Below are 20121 nucleotides of genomic sequence, written 5' to 3'. Positions count from 1 at the left end.
GGAAGGAGGACAATAAACTGCAAGCCCCAATGCTCACTGGAGGTGAGCAAACTGGGTGGCTGCACAGCAGTGGGGTGGGCATCAGAGCATTGGGCCAGGACCAGCTTCACCCAGCCCATTTTGAGGGAGCTGTGAATAGACCATTAACTGCCAGGAGTCCAGGTCTCATTCTTACCTTAGAAAAGTCAGCTGAAAAGTGAGAAACCATTGCAGATTTCCCACCTGACGTTTTATGTGTAGGGGACACACACGCAGGTCGGTTAACTAACAGCCACCCCCCGCTCTGCGGCTAGGAAGGCCCCTATGTGCTTGCAAGAAAGAGTTCAGCTCTTTGCCACATTTTGAGGGTAGGGAATGGGCAGAGGCGGGTACTCACCATGATGCCAGTGAGGAGACAGACACCTTTCCCACAGTATGTGTGGGGCACCATGTCCCCATAACCAATGGAAAGGAATGTGATGGAGATGAGCCACATGGCACCCAGAAAGTTACTAGTTACGTCCTGCTGGTCATGGTACCTGCCAAGGGGAAGACAGGAGTTAGTCGATGAACAGCCATTCCTGGGAGTAAGGGCTGTGGGCAAACCTAGAGGGGGGAAGGAAATGAGATATTTTGCTGAGGAAGAGGCAGCAGTGACGGTGGCTCACACAGATCTCTTTAGGCTACTGAAGGGGCTGCAACTGTGCCCACCCAGGTCCCACCTGCAGCCCCCCATCCCGTTGGCCCCCCGCCATGAGCTTGGTCCCAGAGATAAAATGTTTTGTCATGATTTGCACCTCATTGTAGACATCCTTTTAGTGTTGGTAAGATAGCTTTGGATGAAATCATGCAGTAATAAAATTCAAATTTTCCCTTCCAAGCCGACAGTCTAAATGTATGTGGATGTGATTAATCTGAAATCACAAGCTCCTGAACAGGAAAAATGTCAAAAAAAATTACCAAACATATTCAGCGATTTCCTCTAAAAAAGTTGAAGCATCTCAAAGACTGGCATCTCCCAGGGGTCTGGAGGGAAGCCGTGGTGGCTGGGGCTCTCGTGGAGCTGTCTCTAGAGGGGGCTCTGGGGTGTCCACAGAGGCCTCCCTTTCTGAGTCAGACAGGGGCTTGTAGCTTCCCCGCCCTGGGAGGAACCAACTGGAAACATCAGCACCATTTCCTCTGCCCGGATGCCTATTCCACCCCATCCCCTTCCTCCCTCCCTTCATCCCCAACACCAAGACCTGCTGCATGCCAGGCTCTGTGCCAAGTACTGAAATACAGAAATGAACACCACACAGCCCCTGCCCTCAGGGACTCAGCCCAAGAGAGGGGTTTGCCAAGGAGGCAGACATCTGCAGAGGGGTGCAATCAGGGGGCAGACAAGGTGCCCTGGGGATGTAGGCAGAGGGCAATGACCTTGACCCAAACACATGAGGGTCCACAGAGGTGCCACACGGGAGCAAGGCTTGCATTTTCCAGGCAGGCCCAGAGGAATGGGTGCTCTGGGCAGAGAACCCTAATGAAAGCCCAGGGCTTATACAAAGTGCAGCAAGGGAGCTGGTTGCAGGCTGGGTGGCAGGGCTGGTGAAGGTGGGTCCGCTTCCAAACCGTTCTCTAATGGGATCAGCCTGAACAACACACAATAGACTCTGTATTTTATACTGTAGGGCTTCACTTCTTGATAAAATCTCCTCTTAGCCACTTGGAGGCCACTGGATGGGGAAAGCTAAGAACAAAGGGCCAGGGAGACCAAACCAACTAGGCTGGATAGAGCAGAAAAGCCATTTAGGAACCTTCATCTATGGAAGTCAGTTACCATTGGAGCTTCCGTGAGTTAATGCACACAACGTGCCGGGACAGGCCTAGCCCAAGGGGGCCACCTGGAAGGATTCGCTGCCATCATCAGGGATCTCCATGCCCCTACAGGGTCTGTGCCCAGCGAGTGATAGGCAAATGCAGCTTTTCCTTCCCTTGGCGTCTTAAGTGAGGCGTGCAGGGCAGGCTGCATGTGTAGGTGCATCTAGAGATGGGCCTGGAAGGAGGCAGGAGCTCAGCCAGTCAGAAAGGAGACAGGGCCATCAAGTCAGGGAGCAGCAAGAGCATGGTATGATGGATACTGTGCATGTATTGAGCACCTACTGTGTGGCTGGCACTTTGTACTCAAACATTCTAATCTCACAGCAGTCTTTAAAGTATTTCCCAGGTAAGCAGCAGGAGGCACAGAGACACTGGGTGAGTTGCCTAAGGACACAGAGGAAGCAAAGCCCATGCTCTTTTCACTGTTTCACTCAACATCAGACAGGCAAAAGCGACAGGCATGTGTCTTGGGAATAATGAGGAGGCTTCCGTGAGAGGAGAGCACCTGGGCTCCAGTAGCAGGCGACCAGGGGGCTTCAGAGACCAGGGGTCAGATTTAGGAAGGCCTGGAATTCTGGGATAAGAAGCTTGGATTTCGTCTTAGAGGCCTTAGAAGAGATTCTGGGTTCTTGAGCACAGGAATGACAAGATAACACAGCTTGCTGGGAAGAATGGTCTGCGGGTGGCAAGCAGGGTGTTTGAAGAGACAGGACACAGAGGTGGGGTGACCAGGCAAGAAACAGGTGTGCAAAGCTGGGACAGAGACGCAGGCCACAGCCTTTCTCACCCACCGGAGCCCGGCCCTAGCAGATTCCCGTGAGCACATCAGTGGTGGGCTCTCCAGCCCCACTTGAGTCCTTGGCCAGCAACTGGGGACCCAGTGGGTGGCACAGCATTAGCCTTTTTGTGGCCGTCTGCACAAGGACATGGGTGTCTGGTACTTCTGGGGACATCTGAAGAAAAGATACCCCCTCCCCAAAGCTCTGCTAATGAGATGGCCTTGCCTGCCCACTCCATCTGCTACACTTGCTCCCCAGGGATGCTCTGTTACCACCCTGAGGGCCCCTGGCTGGCTGCATGGGCCTCATTTCCCTGGGCTGGGCCTGCCTTTGCTCCCCTGGCTATCTTTGAGTAGCACAGGCTGGTGGCTCCCAACTCTGATTCCCAGGACTGCGTCTACCCCTGACCGTGACCCAGCGCATCAGCCCCCTCCCAGTTCTGCTGTGACCTTGGAAAGGCAGCTGCCTCCCTGGCCTGCTCACTCTGCCCTGCTAGGCCCTCAGGTCAATGCAACCCCTCCCCTCCCAGCAGGTTGCTTTCTGGCTGGAGGGATGGTGGCAGACCCTATCCTCAGGCCCTGTGCTGAGGCAGTGGTGGAAAATCAGACTTTAGCTTCTCTAAAGCAGCAAGACTCAGTGACTGTGGGAGGGGACACAGAAGGGAGAAGACGTAAAGGCAGCTCCACGCCACAAGCCTGCAACACATAAATGTAATAGAGTCACAGCCAGGGTCCTCAGTTCTTCCGAGAAACATTTCCTGGAAGATAAGTCTTGAGTAAGTTCTGAAGAAATGTGGTTGAGGCAGTTTAGCAGTGAGGAGTTGAGCTGAGCCAGTGATCTTGGGCTGGGCTGGGCTTGCCTGGCTTGGAGCGCCAGCTCCAGAGTTAAGTAGCTCCCTGGCTGTGGGCAAGTGACGTGCCCTCTCTGTCACTCAATTTCCTTATCCGATGATGGGAGGATTAAGTAAAATAACCCACAAGCAATACCAGCACAGTGGCCCAAAGTAAGTGCTCACTAAATGTCAGCCATTATTGTTGCTGAGAGGTTGCAGGTGTTACCAATCTGAGAAACAATAGACAGAAAAATACAGGGGCATGGATTTGCACGTGCAGTGGAGTGGTGAGGCATTCATGAAGATGTCTTGAAGTTTAGGCTGGAGAACTATTTGATACAGATAAAAAAGAAATCAACTATAAGTTCTTGGACAAAGAAAGGACATGAGATACTTAGTATCTGGAAATGATTCTTCCACATGAAAGACTGACTAAAGAGGTCAGGCCCCAGATAAGGAGTGCTGCTAGAAGCTTTGCAGGTGTCCAGGGAGAAGCAATGGAGAGCCTTGAATACCAAACCATGAACTTAGGATTTAACTTGTAGCCTGCCCTCTGTGCACATCATGGATTTTCTTGTGCACGTGGGTCTCCACAGTCCTCTTTCCCTGCACACCCTGAGGATTAAACTCGTGCTCCCTGGCTGTTTGGCTGCCCTTAGGATCATGGACCATCCTATTCATATATGGGAGGATGCCAAGGTAAAGAGATTAGAGATCAAAGTGGAATTACATATAAATTATGTTCTTGTGGGTTTCTTTTTTCATTCACCATAATAAACTCCTGTGCGTGCTAACTGTGTGTGCTGAGGAGAGGAGTGAAGATCTTGACAGTGTCCTTCGTTGTTTGTCAGCCTTCAGTGATCGCTTCTCTGGTGGGGGCTACAGAAGATGCTGAGATGAATTGGACATGCACCCTGCTCTCCAGTGGCTTGGAGCTTCGTCATGGAGATAAGACATACATGCAACTCACCAAGCAGGAAGTGATGAGCCAGAAGGCTGGGCTGGTGATTCAGGACTGTGGGAGTAGAGAGGAGGGAGAAAAGGTTTCTAAACCTATTCACAATTTTAGAGCGGTTTACACATGTCACAAACTCACATACTAATCTCGTGCTATTTTTTGCAATAGAAAATTTGGGGGGGGATAGCTCCATGTTTTTCTTTAAAGGCTGAGGAGGAAAAGATGTAATTTTTCTTTGAGCTCAAAGATAGTTATTACAGTTGCTGTTTTATCTTTCAGGGTGTGGACTATGGTTTTTTTTCACTTCTTAACATGAAATAAACGAGAGATACAAAAGACTATATGACTTGGCAAAGATGGTAGAGACATATGTCTACTTTTGCTCCCTCAAATCCCTTACAGCTCAAAGTTGTTAGTCTCCTACTTTTAAAAATAAACAGGCAACCAGGAATCCCCAGACAGTCAGGAGTCTCTAACATTAAAGACACAGAGCAAACCAGTCAATTAAACAAACAAAAAGAAGGAACTCTGGATCAAATACAGACCACTCACAGAGAGAACTCTTGAAAGAAAAATCCTGTAATTAACGTAAGAGAGAGAAAATAAGATACTGGACCCACGAGACAAGAATGGAATGCTGTATGAAAAAAGTCTTCCTAGAGGGGCTAGAAGATGATAAATCGAGGAAGTCTCCCAAAAAGCACAAAAAGACAAAGAATGAAAATGAAAGAAAATATGAAATTAGGCATTGTGGTGTGTGCCTGTATCCCCCAGCTGCTCTGAGGCTGAGGGAGGAGGATTGCTTGTGCCCAGGAGGTTGAGGCTGCATTGAGCTATGATTGTGCCCCTGCACTTCAGCCTGGGGACAGAGCAAGACCCCTATCATCTCTTAGAAGGAGAGAGAGGGAAAGAAAATATGAGAAAATTAGTGAATCAGTCTCCCAATTCAAACAGTAGAAGTTACAGAAAGAAACAACTGGGGGGAAAAGAAGGAGAGAAGTAATTATTTTAAAAATCATTCAAAAACAAAAATCCCCAGAACTTAAGAGCATGAGTTTTTAGATCAAAGGCTCACTGTCCCCAGCACAGTGGATGAAAATAGATGTACACCAAGGCACATTATTGTGAAATTTCAGAACACCAGGAGAAAGGAGACAATCCTACAGAGCTTTAGGGGTTTTGGGGGAGGGTATAAAAGAGGCCAAATACAAAGAACCAGAAATTACAACAGCTTTGGACTTTTTGACAGCAACACTGGAAGCTAGAAGGCCATGGAATAAAGCCTTCAAAATTCTGGAGGAAAATTATTTCCAAATCAGAATTCCAAACCAGAGACCAGAAATCTCAATTGGCCAAAGTATTAGTTCAGTCTGAGGGTGGGATGAAGACATTTTCAGATATGCAAGGTTGTCACGGGTTTGCCTCCCATGCACCCTCTCTCAAGAAGACACAGGAGGTATGCTTCACCAAAACAAAGAAGTAAACCAAGGAGGAAGACAAGGAATAAAGGTAATGAGCTCAGGGTGATGGTACAGGGAGGTCCTCATAGGACAGGTGCACACCAGATGTGGAGGACAACCCGTCCAGGCTGGAGCAGGTCAAGAGGCTCTGGGAGACACTTCCAAGGAGATGAAATTGATAGGAAACCTAATGTGCCTGAACATCCTGAAAAGAGATTTAGACAACTGCCAGAGTTTGCACTTGAATTAATGACGAATACATAGAAAACTAAGCAAATGAACAAACATGATCATTAACAACTCCAGGAAAAATGAAAAGTTCTGCAGGAAGGGAAAAGTTATCATATTTTTTACTACAAGGCTCAACTATGAATAGAGTCAAATTAGTGTTGACTGAGTAATGTAAACACTGATTACTGCTTTAACCAAAATTATGATGTAATTATAAAAGGAAGATGAAGGGAGAGGAAGAGTTGGAGGGGAGGAAAGGGAGCTAAATTTTCATCTCCCAGAGTGGGAAGGGAATAGATAATACCTAAACAAACCAAAGCATCAAAAGGTAGCAATACACACATATTACTTACAGACATGGAGGTAAATACTAAAATTAATTAGCAAAAGGAGGTAAAAGTAGCTGCCTCTGGAGAACAGTAAATGGGAAGAGCTGGTGGAAGACAGCAAATACCATGGAAGGATTGACTCTACAGTGTATGCACATGTAACTTTGATCATATCAACAGAACACCAAACCAAAGAGAAAGAAAGAAAACCACATGCAACATTAAATGACATCAAGAAACACAGAAAGAAAATAAGCACCATGAACTCACCATCCAACTCCAACCTGTGGGATCTACTTGTGTGTTCTCTCCATTCTCAGTGCCCCCCACCCCAGGATCATCATTACCCTGAATGTCATGTTTATCATTTCCTTGTTTTTCTTCATAGTGCTTCCACATAGGCAGGATTACCTAAGCAATGTGTAATTTCTTTTTTCCCATTTCCGACCTTCATAAGGATGAAATCATACCACAAGAGTATGGTAGGAAGTTTCTAAAATGACCTTGACATCCCCCCTCCTCTTGAGGTCTTCACACACTTTTGCAATCCTTTCCTTCTGAGTGTGGGCTGGACCCAGTAACTGGTTTCTACACATAGAGTATGGCAGAAGTGACAGACTTTCATTTCTGAAGTTAGGTTATGGTAAGATCATGGCTTCTGTCTTGGGTGATCTCTCACTAGTTATCTTTTGGATCACTCTCCCTGGGAGAAGCCACTGGCCATGTCGGGAGGCAAGCCCGTGGAGCGCCACATGGCAAGGGACACAGCCTGCCAACCACCACATGAGTAGCTTAGAAGCAGGTGTTCTTTCAGTCAAGCCTTGAGGTGAGACCACAGCCCTGGCTGGCAGCCTGACAATCTCATGAGAGAGCTTGAGGCAGAGGTACCCATTTAAGCTGCACCTGAATTCCTGACCCACAGCAACCGTGAGATGGTGAATGTCTGCTGTTTTTAGCTGCTAAATTTTGGAGCAAGTTGTTATGTAGCAACAGGTAACTAATACAGTGAACTCTTCTATGAATTGCTTCTTTTCTGTTCAACATATATATTATATTGACATAGGTAGCTATAGTCTATTTTTATTCCTACATTGTATTTCATCATATGAATATGGCATGATTTATTTATTCATTCACCTATTGATGGACATTGGGATAGCTTACAGGTTTTTCCTCTAATGAGAAATACTGCTACAAACATTATTTTTTATTGACTTATTATTATTATATTTTTAGAGACAGGGTCTTACTCTGTTGCCCAGGCTGGACTGCAGTGGCACAATCATAGCTCACTGTAGCCTCGAACTCCTGGGCTCAAGAGATTCTCCTGCCTTGACCTCCCGAAATGTTGGGGTTACAGGCATGAGCCACCTCACCCAGCCCAAACATTCTTAATCATAGCTCCTGGTACACTGCATAAGAGTTTCTCTAGGACACATACCTAAGACTGGGTTTGCTGGTTTATAGGATATGTACATATTTCACTTCATTAGAAAATGTCAAGTTGTTTTCTAAGATGCCAGTGCCAATTAGGCTTCCACCAGAGGTGGATAAGAGTTCCTGTTGCTCCATCCTCATTAACACTTGCCATTCATTGTGTGACTTTAATCTCTGCCACACCAGTGGGTGAACTGGGATCTCATCAAGACTTGACTTTACATTTCCATGATAAAAGCTTAAGTAGCCTTTCGTATGTTTCTTTGTCATTCATACTTTCTCTTCTGTGGCGTGTCATTCATGACTTTTGTCCACTTTTCTATTGGCTTGTTTTTGTTTTGTTCTCATTGATTCTAAAAGTTATTTATATATTCTAGATAATAAGAATTTTGTCAGTTTGTGTGTTGCAAATATCTTCTTCCAGTGTGTGCCTTGCCTTTTTATTTTCTCTACAGTATTTTTGATGAATAGCAGCTTTAAATTTTACTGTAGGTGACTTTATCATCCTTTAATTTATAATTAGCAGTTATTTGGTTTTTGCAGAAATCATTCCCTCCCTGAGATTGTAACATTTTTACATATTTTAAAACGTTGCCTTTCTAAGTCTTTAATTTGCCTGGAATTGATTTTGCATATGGTGTGAAGCAGGGATACAACTTCATTTTTTTCACATGGGTAAGCAATTATCTCAGTTTCACTTAATGTGCAGACCATCCTTTCTCCCACTAGCTTTCAATGCTCCCTCTGTCTCATAAATTATATGTGGAAGTGGTACTATTTCTTGGTTCTCTACTCTGTTCCATTGGTCTATTTGTCTAACCCTGAAGTTATATTACAGTATTCTCTGTAGCCTTTCCTTGGTACCTTCTCAGGGTCTAGCACATAATAGGGGCTCACTAAAATACTTGTGGACTGACTACGGCCTGTATGCCGCTTTTCCTGTCCCCCTGCAAAAGTGAGGCTTGCTTCAGATATTCAGTGAATCATGTTAAAATGACTTCAGCTGTTCTCTTCAGCAGATGAAACCTTTGTCAAAGTGGCTGCCAAATTCCTTGAGCTTGGAGTCAGTTCTCACTATTAATAAGAACTGAGCTTCATGACACTAGCTGTGATCGGTTACAGCACTAGGGTGACAGAAAATAAGCCAAAGGGAAATGACTGCCTCTTCTTCCTTATTCTCCAAAAGAATTTGAATACTTTTAAAACTAGTTTTGTTAAAAAAAAAAAAAAAAAAAGGATTCTTTTCACATGGGTCTACATGATATGATGGCTCTAGCCATTTGTCCTGGGTCTGATTTGTTTATTGGAAATTGGCAGGCGTTGAGCCAGATCCTCTGCAGAACTCCAAAGCAGCCAAATGGACTGCTTTGTCCTCGCCTTCCGGTCAATCTTCAGAGTCACACAGTCAGACCTGCCCACTGAGCTGTGAACCCTGTGCTTGCAAATTTCTCCAATGAGGAAGCCAACAACACGTACCTGGCTTGGCCCCCTGGTGGCCTCTGACCCCACCGGTGCCTCTCTCCTCGGAACACTGCCTTCCTCTGGCGTCTGCAGCGGCTCACTGGCCTGCTTTCCTCGCACTTCGACTGTGTCCTTCTTGGCTTCCTGCTCTGACCGCCGCTTCAGGGTTGCTGTGCTCCAAGCTTGCCTTGCACACACGGCTCTCTTGCTCCTGTCACTCCTGCCCTGTCCTCCCTGATGCCTTCTAACTGGCCCTTCAGGACCCACTTCAAATCCCATCCTGACCCACCCAGCCAACCCAAGCTCTTTGCCTGTGTCTCACACATGTGGCATCAGCACTATCCGCCTGCTGCCCACACACTGGCTTGTAGAGAGGTCGCCCAGCTGGCTGGGGTATAGCTGAACCCACAGGTTCCAGGGCCAGAACACCTATGTTTGAATCCGGGCTTTGCACCTTAATGTCTGCATGAACTTATCCTCAGTCTTCCCACCTGTAAAAGAGGATAATACTTATACCACCTCACAGAGAGTTACCGTGAGGGTTAAAGGAGCTGATATGTCTAAAATGATTAGAGCAGTGCCGGGCACATAGGTGCACTAAAAAAAAGTGCTATTTTCATCTCGTGTGTCTATGGTTAGCCTTGGCATAGCAGAAAGAACACAAGATCTGGAGCCTAGAGACTGCCTTTCATGCCAAATGGCTCTGTGACCTTCAGCAGATCACTCCACGGACTCAGGGCCTGTTGCTTCTTCGGGGAAGCAGGGTGTAATGATGCCGTCCTGCCTGCCTCGCGAGGCCGCGGTGAGGAGTGAATGTGCACGGGCTCCATCGGCCTTCAGCAAATGATACAGATAGACGCGTGTCACGGCCTCTGCAGGAGCCTCCCACCTGGGGCTTCGTCCTAGTGACAAGGGCAGCCGCACGGATGTGGAGAAAGAACAGGCAGCAGATGCTGCTGTGTAGGAAAACAGAAACTCCTCCCAGCTTCTCCTTTTAATCTTCGCTGTTCTTCTGGGTGGCTGCAGCCCCTTCTCTTCATATGGTGCCTTGCAGCTTAAACCCCTTATATCCAACAAATTCTGTCACCTCTGCTTTCAAAATATCTCCAGAATCGGAGCGCCTGTCATCCCTGGTCTGTGGCCACCCTGGACCAGCCCCACCCTCTCACCTCGTCCAGCCCTACCCTCTCACCTGGACCAGCCCCATACTCTTACCTGGACCAGCCCCACTCTTTTACCTGCTCTAGTCCCACCCTCTTACCTGCTCCAGCCCCACCCTCTCACCTGGATCAGCACTACCCTCTCACCTGGACCACTGCAGTAGTTGCCGCACTGGCCTCCCTGCTTCTGCCTGGGCGACCCTTGCCCCAGGCTAGTCCTGTTACAGCAGCCAGAGAGGCCCTCTAAAAAAAGTAAGACAAAAGTTCCTGTATCCCTCAGAAAAAAAGCCGAAGTCCCCTGGGGCCCCCAACCTGGGGGCCTCTCTGAGCCCATTTCACCTTCACCCATTGGCCCTGCCACCTGGGGTTTCTGCAGCTCCTTCACCTAGCCAGCTTTACTCCTGCCTCAGAGCCCCTCACCTGCTGTTCTTTCCAGAGATGGCCCTGACTTACAATGGTGCCACTTTACAACAGTGCAAAAACAATACACAGTCAGTGGAAAGCGTACTTCAAATTCTGAATGTTGATCTTTTCCTAGGGATCTGTGATGCAATTCCCTCTCCTGATGCTGGGCAGCTCGCAGTTAACCAGGTGACTACGAGTACTCTACAAGGTCCTCTACAGGGCACTGTGCTGCCGGGTGATTTTGCTCAGCGGCAGGCTGACGTAAGTGTTCCCAGCACGTTTAAGGTAGGCTGGGCTAAGCTATGATGCTCAGTAGGTTAGGTACATTCAGTGCATTTTCAACTTATGATATTTTCCACTTACTGTGGGTTTATTGTGAAGTAATCCCATCATAAGTCACGGGACATCTGTACTTAGAAGGCTCTTATCCCAGATAATTTCAGGCCTTTGCACAAATGTCAGCTTCTCAGTAAGGTGTTCCCCACCCACCCTGTCTCCAAGTGCACTACTGCCCCATACCCAGCAGGCCAGCTTCTCCCGAGTCATTCTTCTCTACAGCACTTATCACCACCTGACATAACAGATATGTGGCCTATTTTTGTATTTATTGACTGACAACCCCTATTAAAATATAAGGTTCATGGAGGAAAGGACATTTTCTGTTTTGTTTACTGCTGTATCCCTAGTACTCAATAAATATTTGTCCAACGAATGAATGAATGAATGGCCCCACTTCGTCTTTCTCACAAGCCAGTGGGACAAGACCAGCAGGATAAGAGCTGTTACCTGATTTTACAGTGAATCAATGCAAAGCTCCAGTGTGTAACTGACCTAACTAACTTCTCACAGCAACTAAGCGAAAAGACTGGGACTGAAACCCGTATTTTTTCGGCTGCTAAAAATGGCAATTGCAGTGAGCTGGGCACAGGGTGGGGCGTGGAGGCAGCACCTGTGCGCCTGGGCAGGAACCATTCTAGCTTGGCAAAGTACCCGCTCAGCCACTGCCAGTAGGTGATGGCTGGGAGGCTCTGTATGTGACTGGCATTCGAAGCTATTAGAAGCCTGAATTAGAAGCTATTATGAAAGGAAAGAGACTTTCATGGAGTCCTGGGTTTTATTCCCATTCCCAGCTCTGCCTTTGTCCAGGTCCCCAATATAATCAACTTCTAATCATCAAGTACCTTCAGCATGCTAGGGCATGTGATTCCAGCTTTATGGAGAAAATGGGGTGAAATCATCATTTCTTAAGGGTATTATGAGCTCCTTTAGTTTAGGAGCATTTCAGAAATGCTTGAGGCGTGTGAAAGAATCCCATTGAAATTCAAAGGTAGCTGAGGAATAAATGGCTTAGGGTGACTTCAGGGCTATTACTGCTTGTGCCAGTGGGTGAATTCACATCAAGGCAAAAAAAAAAAAAAAAAAAAAAAATAGTTCGTTCTTTTCTCAAAAACAATTTCCCTTATAAACATCTTAAAATGTAAAATAAATGGCTTTGAAGACTCAGGGCTGATCACAAGCCTATCAAACCACGTGCCCAGGACACCATATGCATATATAAAGTCACCCCTCCATCCACTTCACCTCTGTGTCCTATTTTTCAAGAGTTGGCTTTGAATTTAGGAAAATAATGATGTTTTCCTCTACCAGGTAATTCAAGGTAACAGCTCTGGATCTTTCCAAGGCAACTGTAAATCTAGTCTTTTATTTCCAGCCCTAAGAACTAACAGCATGGTGCAAGGCCTCCAGTTATTTTTAAAAGGAGAGAAAACCAGCACCACCAGAGCACAACGGCTCCAACAAACAAATGTGACTTGCCGCCAAACAACCACAGCTTGTTCTTGCTCTGTGAACACGAGGGTTTGGTTGGTGTGGCTTTTTCTCACCAAGGTGGTGGCATCTCTGTCTCCATTAGTGGTTTTCTGTAGAAGATTCTGAGAAACTCTGGAAGAGGTGGGACAGCTGGCTGGTGTCACACAGCTGGATGCAACCTCTGCAGGCCTCAGCGGGGAAGCTTCAACATCAGCACCGGCCAAGCTTTTCTTGGAGTGTGTTTCTCTTTTCTTGGGTCTCTTGGTCTTGCTCAACTTCTCCACCTTGCAAATGGATGCACCATTTGAGGGAAGCCAGCTGCCATTCCTTCCACAGTCCATTTTCTTCTTAGAGGGAAGCACTGTCGACCTCTTTGAATGGTTATTAAATTAAAAACCAGATGGCTCATCTGGCAAATCCTTCTGAGTCAGTTTCTCAATTTGCAATGTTTTCTTTATTCTTATTAAAAAATATTTCCATGTTTCCTGATTTGGAAATGTTTAATAAAATGCATGAAAATGGAGAAAAACAATATGCTTGGAAGAAGCACTGTTCCCATGGGAAGCATGTCTTCCACGGTATCTGGAGGTGGCATGGCAGAGACGGCATGGACAGAGAGTCCAACAGACGGGGGTTTGGATCCCAGCCCTGCCACCTGTTAGCTGTGTGGCCTAGGGAAGGCGCTTACCTGTCTGTGTCTTGGGCTTCACTTCTGTAAAATGTAGCAGTAAAACCTCGCACGGGACTAATGAAAAATATAAAACTCTGCATAGTGCCTGGCACAAATTTTGGAACTTAGTAAATGAGTTCATTTGGTCAGCAATAGGAATGAGCTCCGTACTGTGTGCCTGGCTTGGTGCCTACTTGGGAACTTAGAGATCTAGGAAGGAGGCAGACACCAAGCAACACCAAGGCAAAAAAGGGCCGCGTTACAATGGAGACAAGTGATGCCAAGTTGAGGCACGGGGCCAGTGCACAGGGGACACAGCCATCTCAGAGGAGCAGGTATGGGCTGGGATGACAGTGCTGCGGGTGGAGCGGCAGGCTCAGGAGAAGGCTGAGGTGAGTTGGAGGGAGAAGCAGGGCGGGGAAAGAACTCTGAGCATCTTCTCAAAGTTGCCAGTGCTGGGGTTTACTAAGCAGAACACCATGAACTCACGGGCACAGCTGGCCTGCACTGTTACCCTCGCCCCAAACCCCTCCATCTTCTTCCTCCTTCTCCTCTATTTTTCCTGCCTTTGCCCCTCTCTGTTCTTTCTTCTTCTCTCTCATGCTTCTTTTTCTTTTTTTCTCCTTTGAAGCACTGTCTCCACCTCCCTCTCATCTCTCCTCTCTTGTTTTCCCTTTCACTCGTTCAGTCTCTCTCCCACCCTCCCCTGTGAGGACCCACAGAGGAAGCTCTGCCCTAGAAGGAAAGGGTTTCTGCCTCCAAGGAGCTGGCTATCCCTTGGGGACACCAGTCTTTGTTTGCTTCAGGTTGATTTTGCCTAATCAGCAAACTTGCATTTTGCACCCACTGGGTGGCCAGATACAGATGGCATCAAATGTCGCCAGGCAGAATCCTGTGCTGTAAAGTGGGGAGGGTAACATCTGGAGTAGGTGCATGGGTCCCCCCAATGTGGGACATCTCTGGAGGGGTGGCAGGTAAACTAAGCTCAACTGATCCCCAACTCTGCTCATTACCTGCCCTCTCCCTGCTGCCCAGGTCCCCTGCAACCCCGGCCCTCTTCCTCCTGCACCTCCTATTTGTGGGCAGTCCCACCAGCTATCCAGCCAGCCATACTAGGACACCAGGCACTGTTCCTGAGCTTCCTCCCCATCACTCCACATCCAGCGAGTCAGCCCGGTGGAGGTTGGCTCCTCTAGCTCTCTCAAAACTGCCCTTGCTCTTCATCCCAGCCACCACTGTACCCAGGGGTGGTGGGGGCAGCATCCTGTCACAGCTCTGTTACTACAGCAGCCTCTCCAGCTGGTGTCCCGTCTTCCCCTCAAATCCCCCTTCCACACTGCAGCCAGGGAAATCTTTCTGAAACTCCAGACCCTCCTCTGCTCCCAATCTACCAGTGGCTCCCCGTCTCCTAGGTGTGGGAAGAGGAGAGGGGACGTTCTCAGCCTCTGCACAGCGACACACTGGGGTAGACAAACAATCTCTCTGGGGCTAACAGTAGTTGAAGGATTGACATTTGTGAACGATTTATTTTTTTTGTTATGGCAGTTTCAAGGCTATCCTGTGATAATATCACTCTCGCTATCTGGTACTCTGATTTGCTTTCTTCAGTGGAAAGGAAGGGCCGGGACTCCAGCTAGCCTGATGGAAACGATTTATAACCTGGGGCACACCCACAGCAGAAGTTGGGTGTCTGAATATCATCTCTCCTGCATCACTGGAATCAAAGAAACAAGTACATAAATAAGGTTGGAAACTGTTGGCTGATAGAAGAGTCATTCCAAAATCCTTAGGCTGGTGAAAAAGGCCCCTGCCTGCTCCTGTAGCCTTGAGTGCACTGTGGCATCTTATGACACCCCAGCAAGCAACTGCTTATTCTCTCCTCCAATCCGTGCTCCCCCACCTCCAAGCTTCGCTCATGCTGGCCCCTCTGCCTGGAGGCCCCTGAGGCCTAGGAAATCACCTCCTCTGGAAAGCCGTCCTGGATCAAGTGCCCTCTGTGGAGCCCCTTCTTCCCCATTCTCCCTCACTTCTCACCATGGGCTTTCGGCCATCTCCACCCCCAGCACCAGCCTCCATTGGTCGGTTGGTTTGTCGGTCGGCAGGCGCTGAGAAAGCTGGTCAGAGCTACTGAAGGAAGCTGTGAATGAACAAGGACTTAGGGGAAAGTGACGTTTAAAACTGGTCTCATCTCACTCCCTGCTGTGGGCCTCTGCTTTCTGTTTAAAGCCATTCTGGGTCTCTGCTTTCTCTCACAGCTGCTGTCTGTCTGTGGTTTTCATTCAGCTCCACCCGCCCGGGGCCCTCAGTCTGCCGCCCGCGACTGCAAGCTTTCTCTCTCCTGGTTGAGCCTTTCCCGACATCTGCCATCAGTCACAGAGCGTGACTCGGAAGCAAAGGGGCTTCACAGTTCATCGCTTTTTATATACAGAGAGAAGAACAACAGTAGTTGGGATTCTTGCAAAATACTTCCTCAAAGATCTTAGAGATGATCTACTTCTCACTTCATTTTATTTCTGGGGCTATCTCTGTGTGGTAGGTAGTACTGGATGCTAATCTTATTTGAAGAGATAACAATAATCACTATCATTTCTCAAGGGCCAATCACGTGCCATGTGGGCTAAAGCTTTATGTGCATTACTGAATTTAATCCTCAAAAAACAAGACTCATAACTGTCACTTCCTATTTTATTGAATTGGAAAATTAGACCAGGTGCAGTGGCTCATGCCTGTAATCCAAGCACTTTGGGAGGCTGAGACAGAAGGATCCCTTGAGCCCAGGAGTTCAAGACCAGACTGGCCAACATAGTGAGATGCTGTCTCTACAAAAAATGAATAAAATTAGCAGGGCATGGTGGTATGTGCCTATAGTCCCAGCTATTCTGGAGGCTGAGGTGGGAGGATCACTTGATTAATTACTAGATTAGGAAACTTGCACAAAATAAAACATCAATTGAGTGGCAGGGCCCGAGTGTGTGCTTGGACTTGCCTGCATCCACAGCCCTGTCTTTGACCATATTGCACCTTGGAGGAGCCCTGTCTTTGACCATATTACACCTTGAAGGAGGTGGAGACCTAAAAAGGGAGGGGAGATGAGTGGAGAGACTGCTGGGGATTCTCTCTCTCTCAGGTATCTGATCCTGGATCTGTGTTATAATGAGCCATGCTTCCCAGGAGAGTAAGACAGAGCCAGGGCTGCCCTGTTCAGCAGCATACGTTGTGTACTGTGCAACTCCAAGGAGTGCCAGTCACGAAGACTTCAATGTGAATGGCACCCCCTGGAGGGAAGTGCTGCATAGGCAGTGCTCCTGGCAAGAGCCCTAAAGGAAAGAAGGGTGTCTTGTTCTTCTCAGTTATGCTTTCCAAAGATAATTAAAGGCAGGCAGCTCCCCAGGCAAGCAAATGTTGTGGAAGGCACACAAAGCTGCAGCCTCACCTAGGCAGGGTTAGTGTGGGAAGGACGTGGGAATCACCCTGTGACCAAGAACAAAAAGGAACAGCACAGAAAAAGTACCTTGGGAAGGAATTTTCTTGTTTTTGTTTCCCAGAGCAGTGGGGTTCCCAGGGCAGGACGTGGGAGCTCTGGTTGGGTGTCTTTCCCTGCCACAGAGAAGACAGGGTGCCAAGGAGGAGCCTGGGACGTCAGAGCGAGTGGGAAGAATTCTGATTCAGCAGAGGTTGCAAAGTAGCCCCCAGGGAATCAGAGAGAGAGGAAGATAGAGAAAGAAAGAGAGAGACAGGGATGGAGACAGAGACAGAGGCTGGACGGGGAGGAGTCTGAGGGCAAGGGCACCTGGGAGAGGGTCTGGCCTGAGCATGAGGGGCCTGAGGACAGGGATATGCACAGTAATGCCCTGACCCGGGGCTCCACGGCTGTGGGGCTTGGGGAGACTGCGGGATGCTCCCGGACCACAAGCAGCCTGCCCAGGGAGTGCAGCTGTCCCCGACCTCTCGCCTCTTTCCATAGGCCTGGGCTACCCAGAAAGGCACATTTCCCTGCTTTCTGGGAGTGGGCTCTGGCCAAGTGAAGCATGACGAAGTCTAGGATGGGAGTAGTTTCTCAGGGGCTGGTCCGGCCCCACCTGCCCACAGGCAAGTCACCTGTGCCTTGGTTTACATGATTAACTGAAAATTCTGATACACATCAGAAATAAAGCTAATTCTGAAGCTCAATACTATATGGAGAAAGGAATGGAGACAGCCAGTCACACACACTTTTCCCTCAAGAGGGCCTTTCTTGCTGGAGAAGCTTCTAAAGCCTCGAAGCTGGTGCACCCCAAGCTCTGGAGAGCAGCGGCTGGAAGGGAAGGCTCCAGGCCTGGTGCTCAGGCCAAGGGCCTCCTGCACCCCCTCCTCACCCATTTCCTTGGCCCCAGGAGCAGAATGAAAGAGATATGAAGAGACAGATTGCCTTCAGCAATCCTTTTCTCTGCCTCTTGAACTGAGAGATTCTTACTTGAGGAAAGGAAGGAGCAGGATAAAGAGATGACCCATCTAGAGATGCCTTCTCCTCTGTGGGGTCTGAAGGGAAAAGAGCAAAACCCCCTTCGCATCAACCCTCATAGCTCTGGGCCTCCCTCTCCTCATCTGGGAAGGGTGGGGGGCTGGGTCCACGTGCATTAAGGCCCCTTCCAGCTCTAAGGAGCTGTAATTCTCAGAGAACGTTTTCTTACCCATTTCCCACATAAGATGGAGAGCTACTTAGGTAGGGGAGTGGGCAGCTGCAGCCCTGATCCTTGATAAGGGTCTTAAGAGACCATCTTTGAAGACACAGATGCCCAGGAGGCTTGCCCTAAATCAGCCTGATGGTGATAAGTGTCATGGCTGTGCTTGGGGTCTCTGCACACAGTGGGATTCTCCTGGGGAGCATCAGCTCAGAGGCCCAGGACCCCCTCAGCTTCTGGGCTTTCCTGGGGCAGTGACAGCAGCCCTGGACATGTGGCTGAAGGCCTGGGCAGCAGGGGCCTGCCTGCTGGGTCAGCTTTACCATCAGAATCACTGAGTCTTGGAGCTCCCTCTAGCCCAGTTCACCTCATTCTTTTTAGATAAGCAAATGGAGGCCAGAAAGCTGAGGACTGGGCATCTGGTGTACTTCTCATCACATGCTGCCTCTTTCTAGCCACAGGGCATCAGATGTGTGAGCTTGGCAGAGTCCAGTCCCAGGAGAGAGACCCTTGGCTGGGAGCTCAGACCCGCCCAACTCACGGTGTGACTCTGGACAAGTTGCTTCCCTTCTTTGGGCCTTGGTTTCCTCGTGTGTACAATGTGAGGATTTGGCTAAAGAAGCTCTAGAGCCCCCTCCAGCTCTAAGTCAGGTGTTTTTTTGGATCACATTCTGTCCCCCTTCTGTCTCCCACTCCCATTCTCGGGAGAACTAGCAGCTGGGCTGACTGCAGAGGCAAAAGCCAGGTGTCTTTCCAGACAGGATGCCTGTGGCATCCAGTGTGAACAAGATGAAGCAAGAGTCAGCACCAGTGGAAACCACCTAGCAGCCTTCATCCAGGCTGGCCATGCCTCAGTGAGCTGCAGCAGGTGACTCTCAAGTTACACAGAACTTCTGATGGCTCCTAACCCAAGGCTTTTCACCACTGGACACCTGGGGTGCCTGAAATGGGGCAGGAGAGGGCGTGCCAGTGCCAAGGCTATTATAAAAGAGTAAGAATGGCAACACTCAGAGTCACCATGGAAGCCAACCTGTCTGTCTGTCCTCCTCCCCTAACTCCTCCCCATGACCCCAGAGAAGCTCCCAGAGACTCCTTCGTCCACTGCATCCCCAGCCTGGCTCTGTTTTAGGGGAAGCAGCCACCACAGAAGATGCTTGTTACACGTTGCCAGGCAACAAAAATGCTGCCTGAAAACTACAACCCACCTCTGACTCTTCATAGGACTGGAAACTGGCAGATGAGAGGAGCCTGCCAGGGAACAAAGGAGAAGCATCGAGAGGGAAACGATGAAGTTGAGCAACCACAGAAGGCAAAATGAAAGAGCCCAGACAGTTGTGTAAAGTGCCAGAAAGCAAACAGATGGGGAGGAAAAACTGACTCACTGAAATTAGGAAGACAGACAGAGAGAGGAGGCATGGAGGAAAGTCCTCCGGGTGTTAAGTCCTCGAAAGGCCTCCTTTATTTTTTTTCTTTTTGGCCAAATCTGTCATGAGTAGAGACGAGGCTGTTGATAAGGAAGATGACGATAATGATGATGATGATGATTCCTTAGGTGAACTCTGGTCTACTGCTGACTTCTACTTTTATCCGATGGGTGATTTTTATTAGATATCCCTCAAGCAATGGCACAATTCTCCACAGACTTTCAGAAAACATAATTATCCTCTAAAACGAAGATCTACACTGCCATTAGCACCATCAGCTCACCCAAATATAGGGCCATCAGCTTGTTAGCTGAAGTGATCTTGGGCTCTGGGATCTTCAAGCACTGAGCAGATGAAGGAAGGAAGGAGTGATGTTCAGGCTGGACAGCCATGCCCAGCTGGCAAGGGGACCTCGGAGAATGGGAGTGCTCCAGGTGGAGGACTCTCCAGGCAGCAGCCGTGGGTCAGCGGTGAGACCCTGGCTCGCTTACCTCCCAAAGCCTCCATTTCCTAATTTCTAAAATGGGAAAATTGCTCCTGCCTTGCTTACCTCACAGAGGAGAACCTGCATAGAACGAATGGCCATGAACGAAGACAGTGCTCCTTATTTATTAAAAAATAATTCCTAGCCTCCTACAGAGGCTGGGCACTGTAGCAGACATTATCATA

General features: G+C 48.4%; 1 protein-coding gene across 4 annotated transcripts in view; it reads right to left on the bottom strand.

The window, feature by feature from the left end:
* KCNN3 (potassium calcium-activated channel subfamily N member 3) overlaps positions 1-20121 on the bottom strand; it is a 163524-nt gene that overhangs the window by 26238 nt on the left and 117165 nt on the right. For 2 of the 4 annotated variants that reach the window (XM_024234801.3, XM_024234816.3), the window contains exons 4-5: positions 4418-4462; positions 377-518 (exon numbers count right to left, since the gene is read on the bottom strand). In XM_024234801.3, the coding sequence (XP_024090569.1) occupies positions 377-518; positions 4418-4462 (187 nt within the window). The remainder of the gene's footprint in view (positions 1-376; positions 519-4417; positions 4463-20121) is intronic. The other 2 variants (XM_024234811.3, XM_024234822.3) reach the window with 1 other exon arrangement.

Source organism: Pongo abelii, chromosome 1, assembly GCF_028885655.2.
Source record: "Pongo abelii isolate AG06213 chromosome 1, NHGRI_mPonAbe1-v2.0_pri, whole genome shotgun sequence".
Lineage (NCBI taxonomy): Eukaryota > Metazoa > Chordata > Mammalia > Primates > Hominidae > Pongo > Pongo abelii.
Note: the sequence above shows the minus strand (reverse complement) of the source record. Positions and strands in the feature narration are given on the sequence as shown.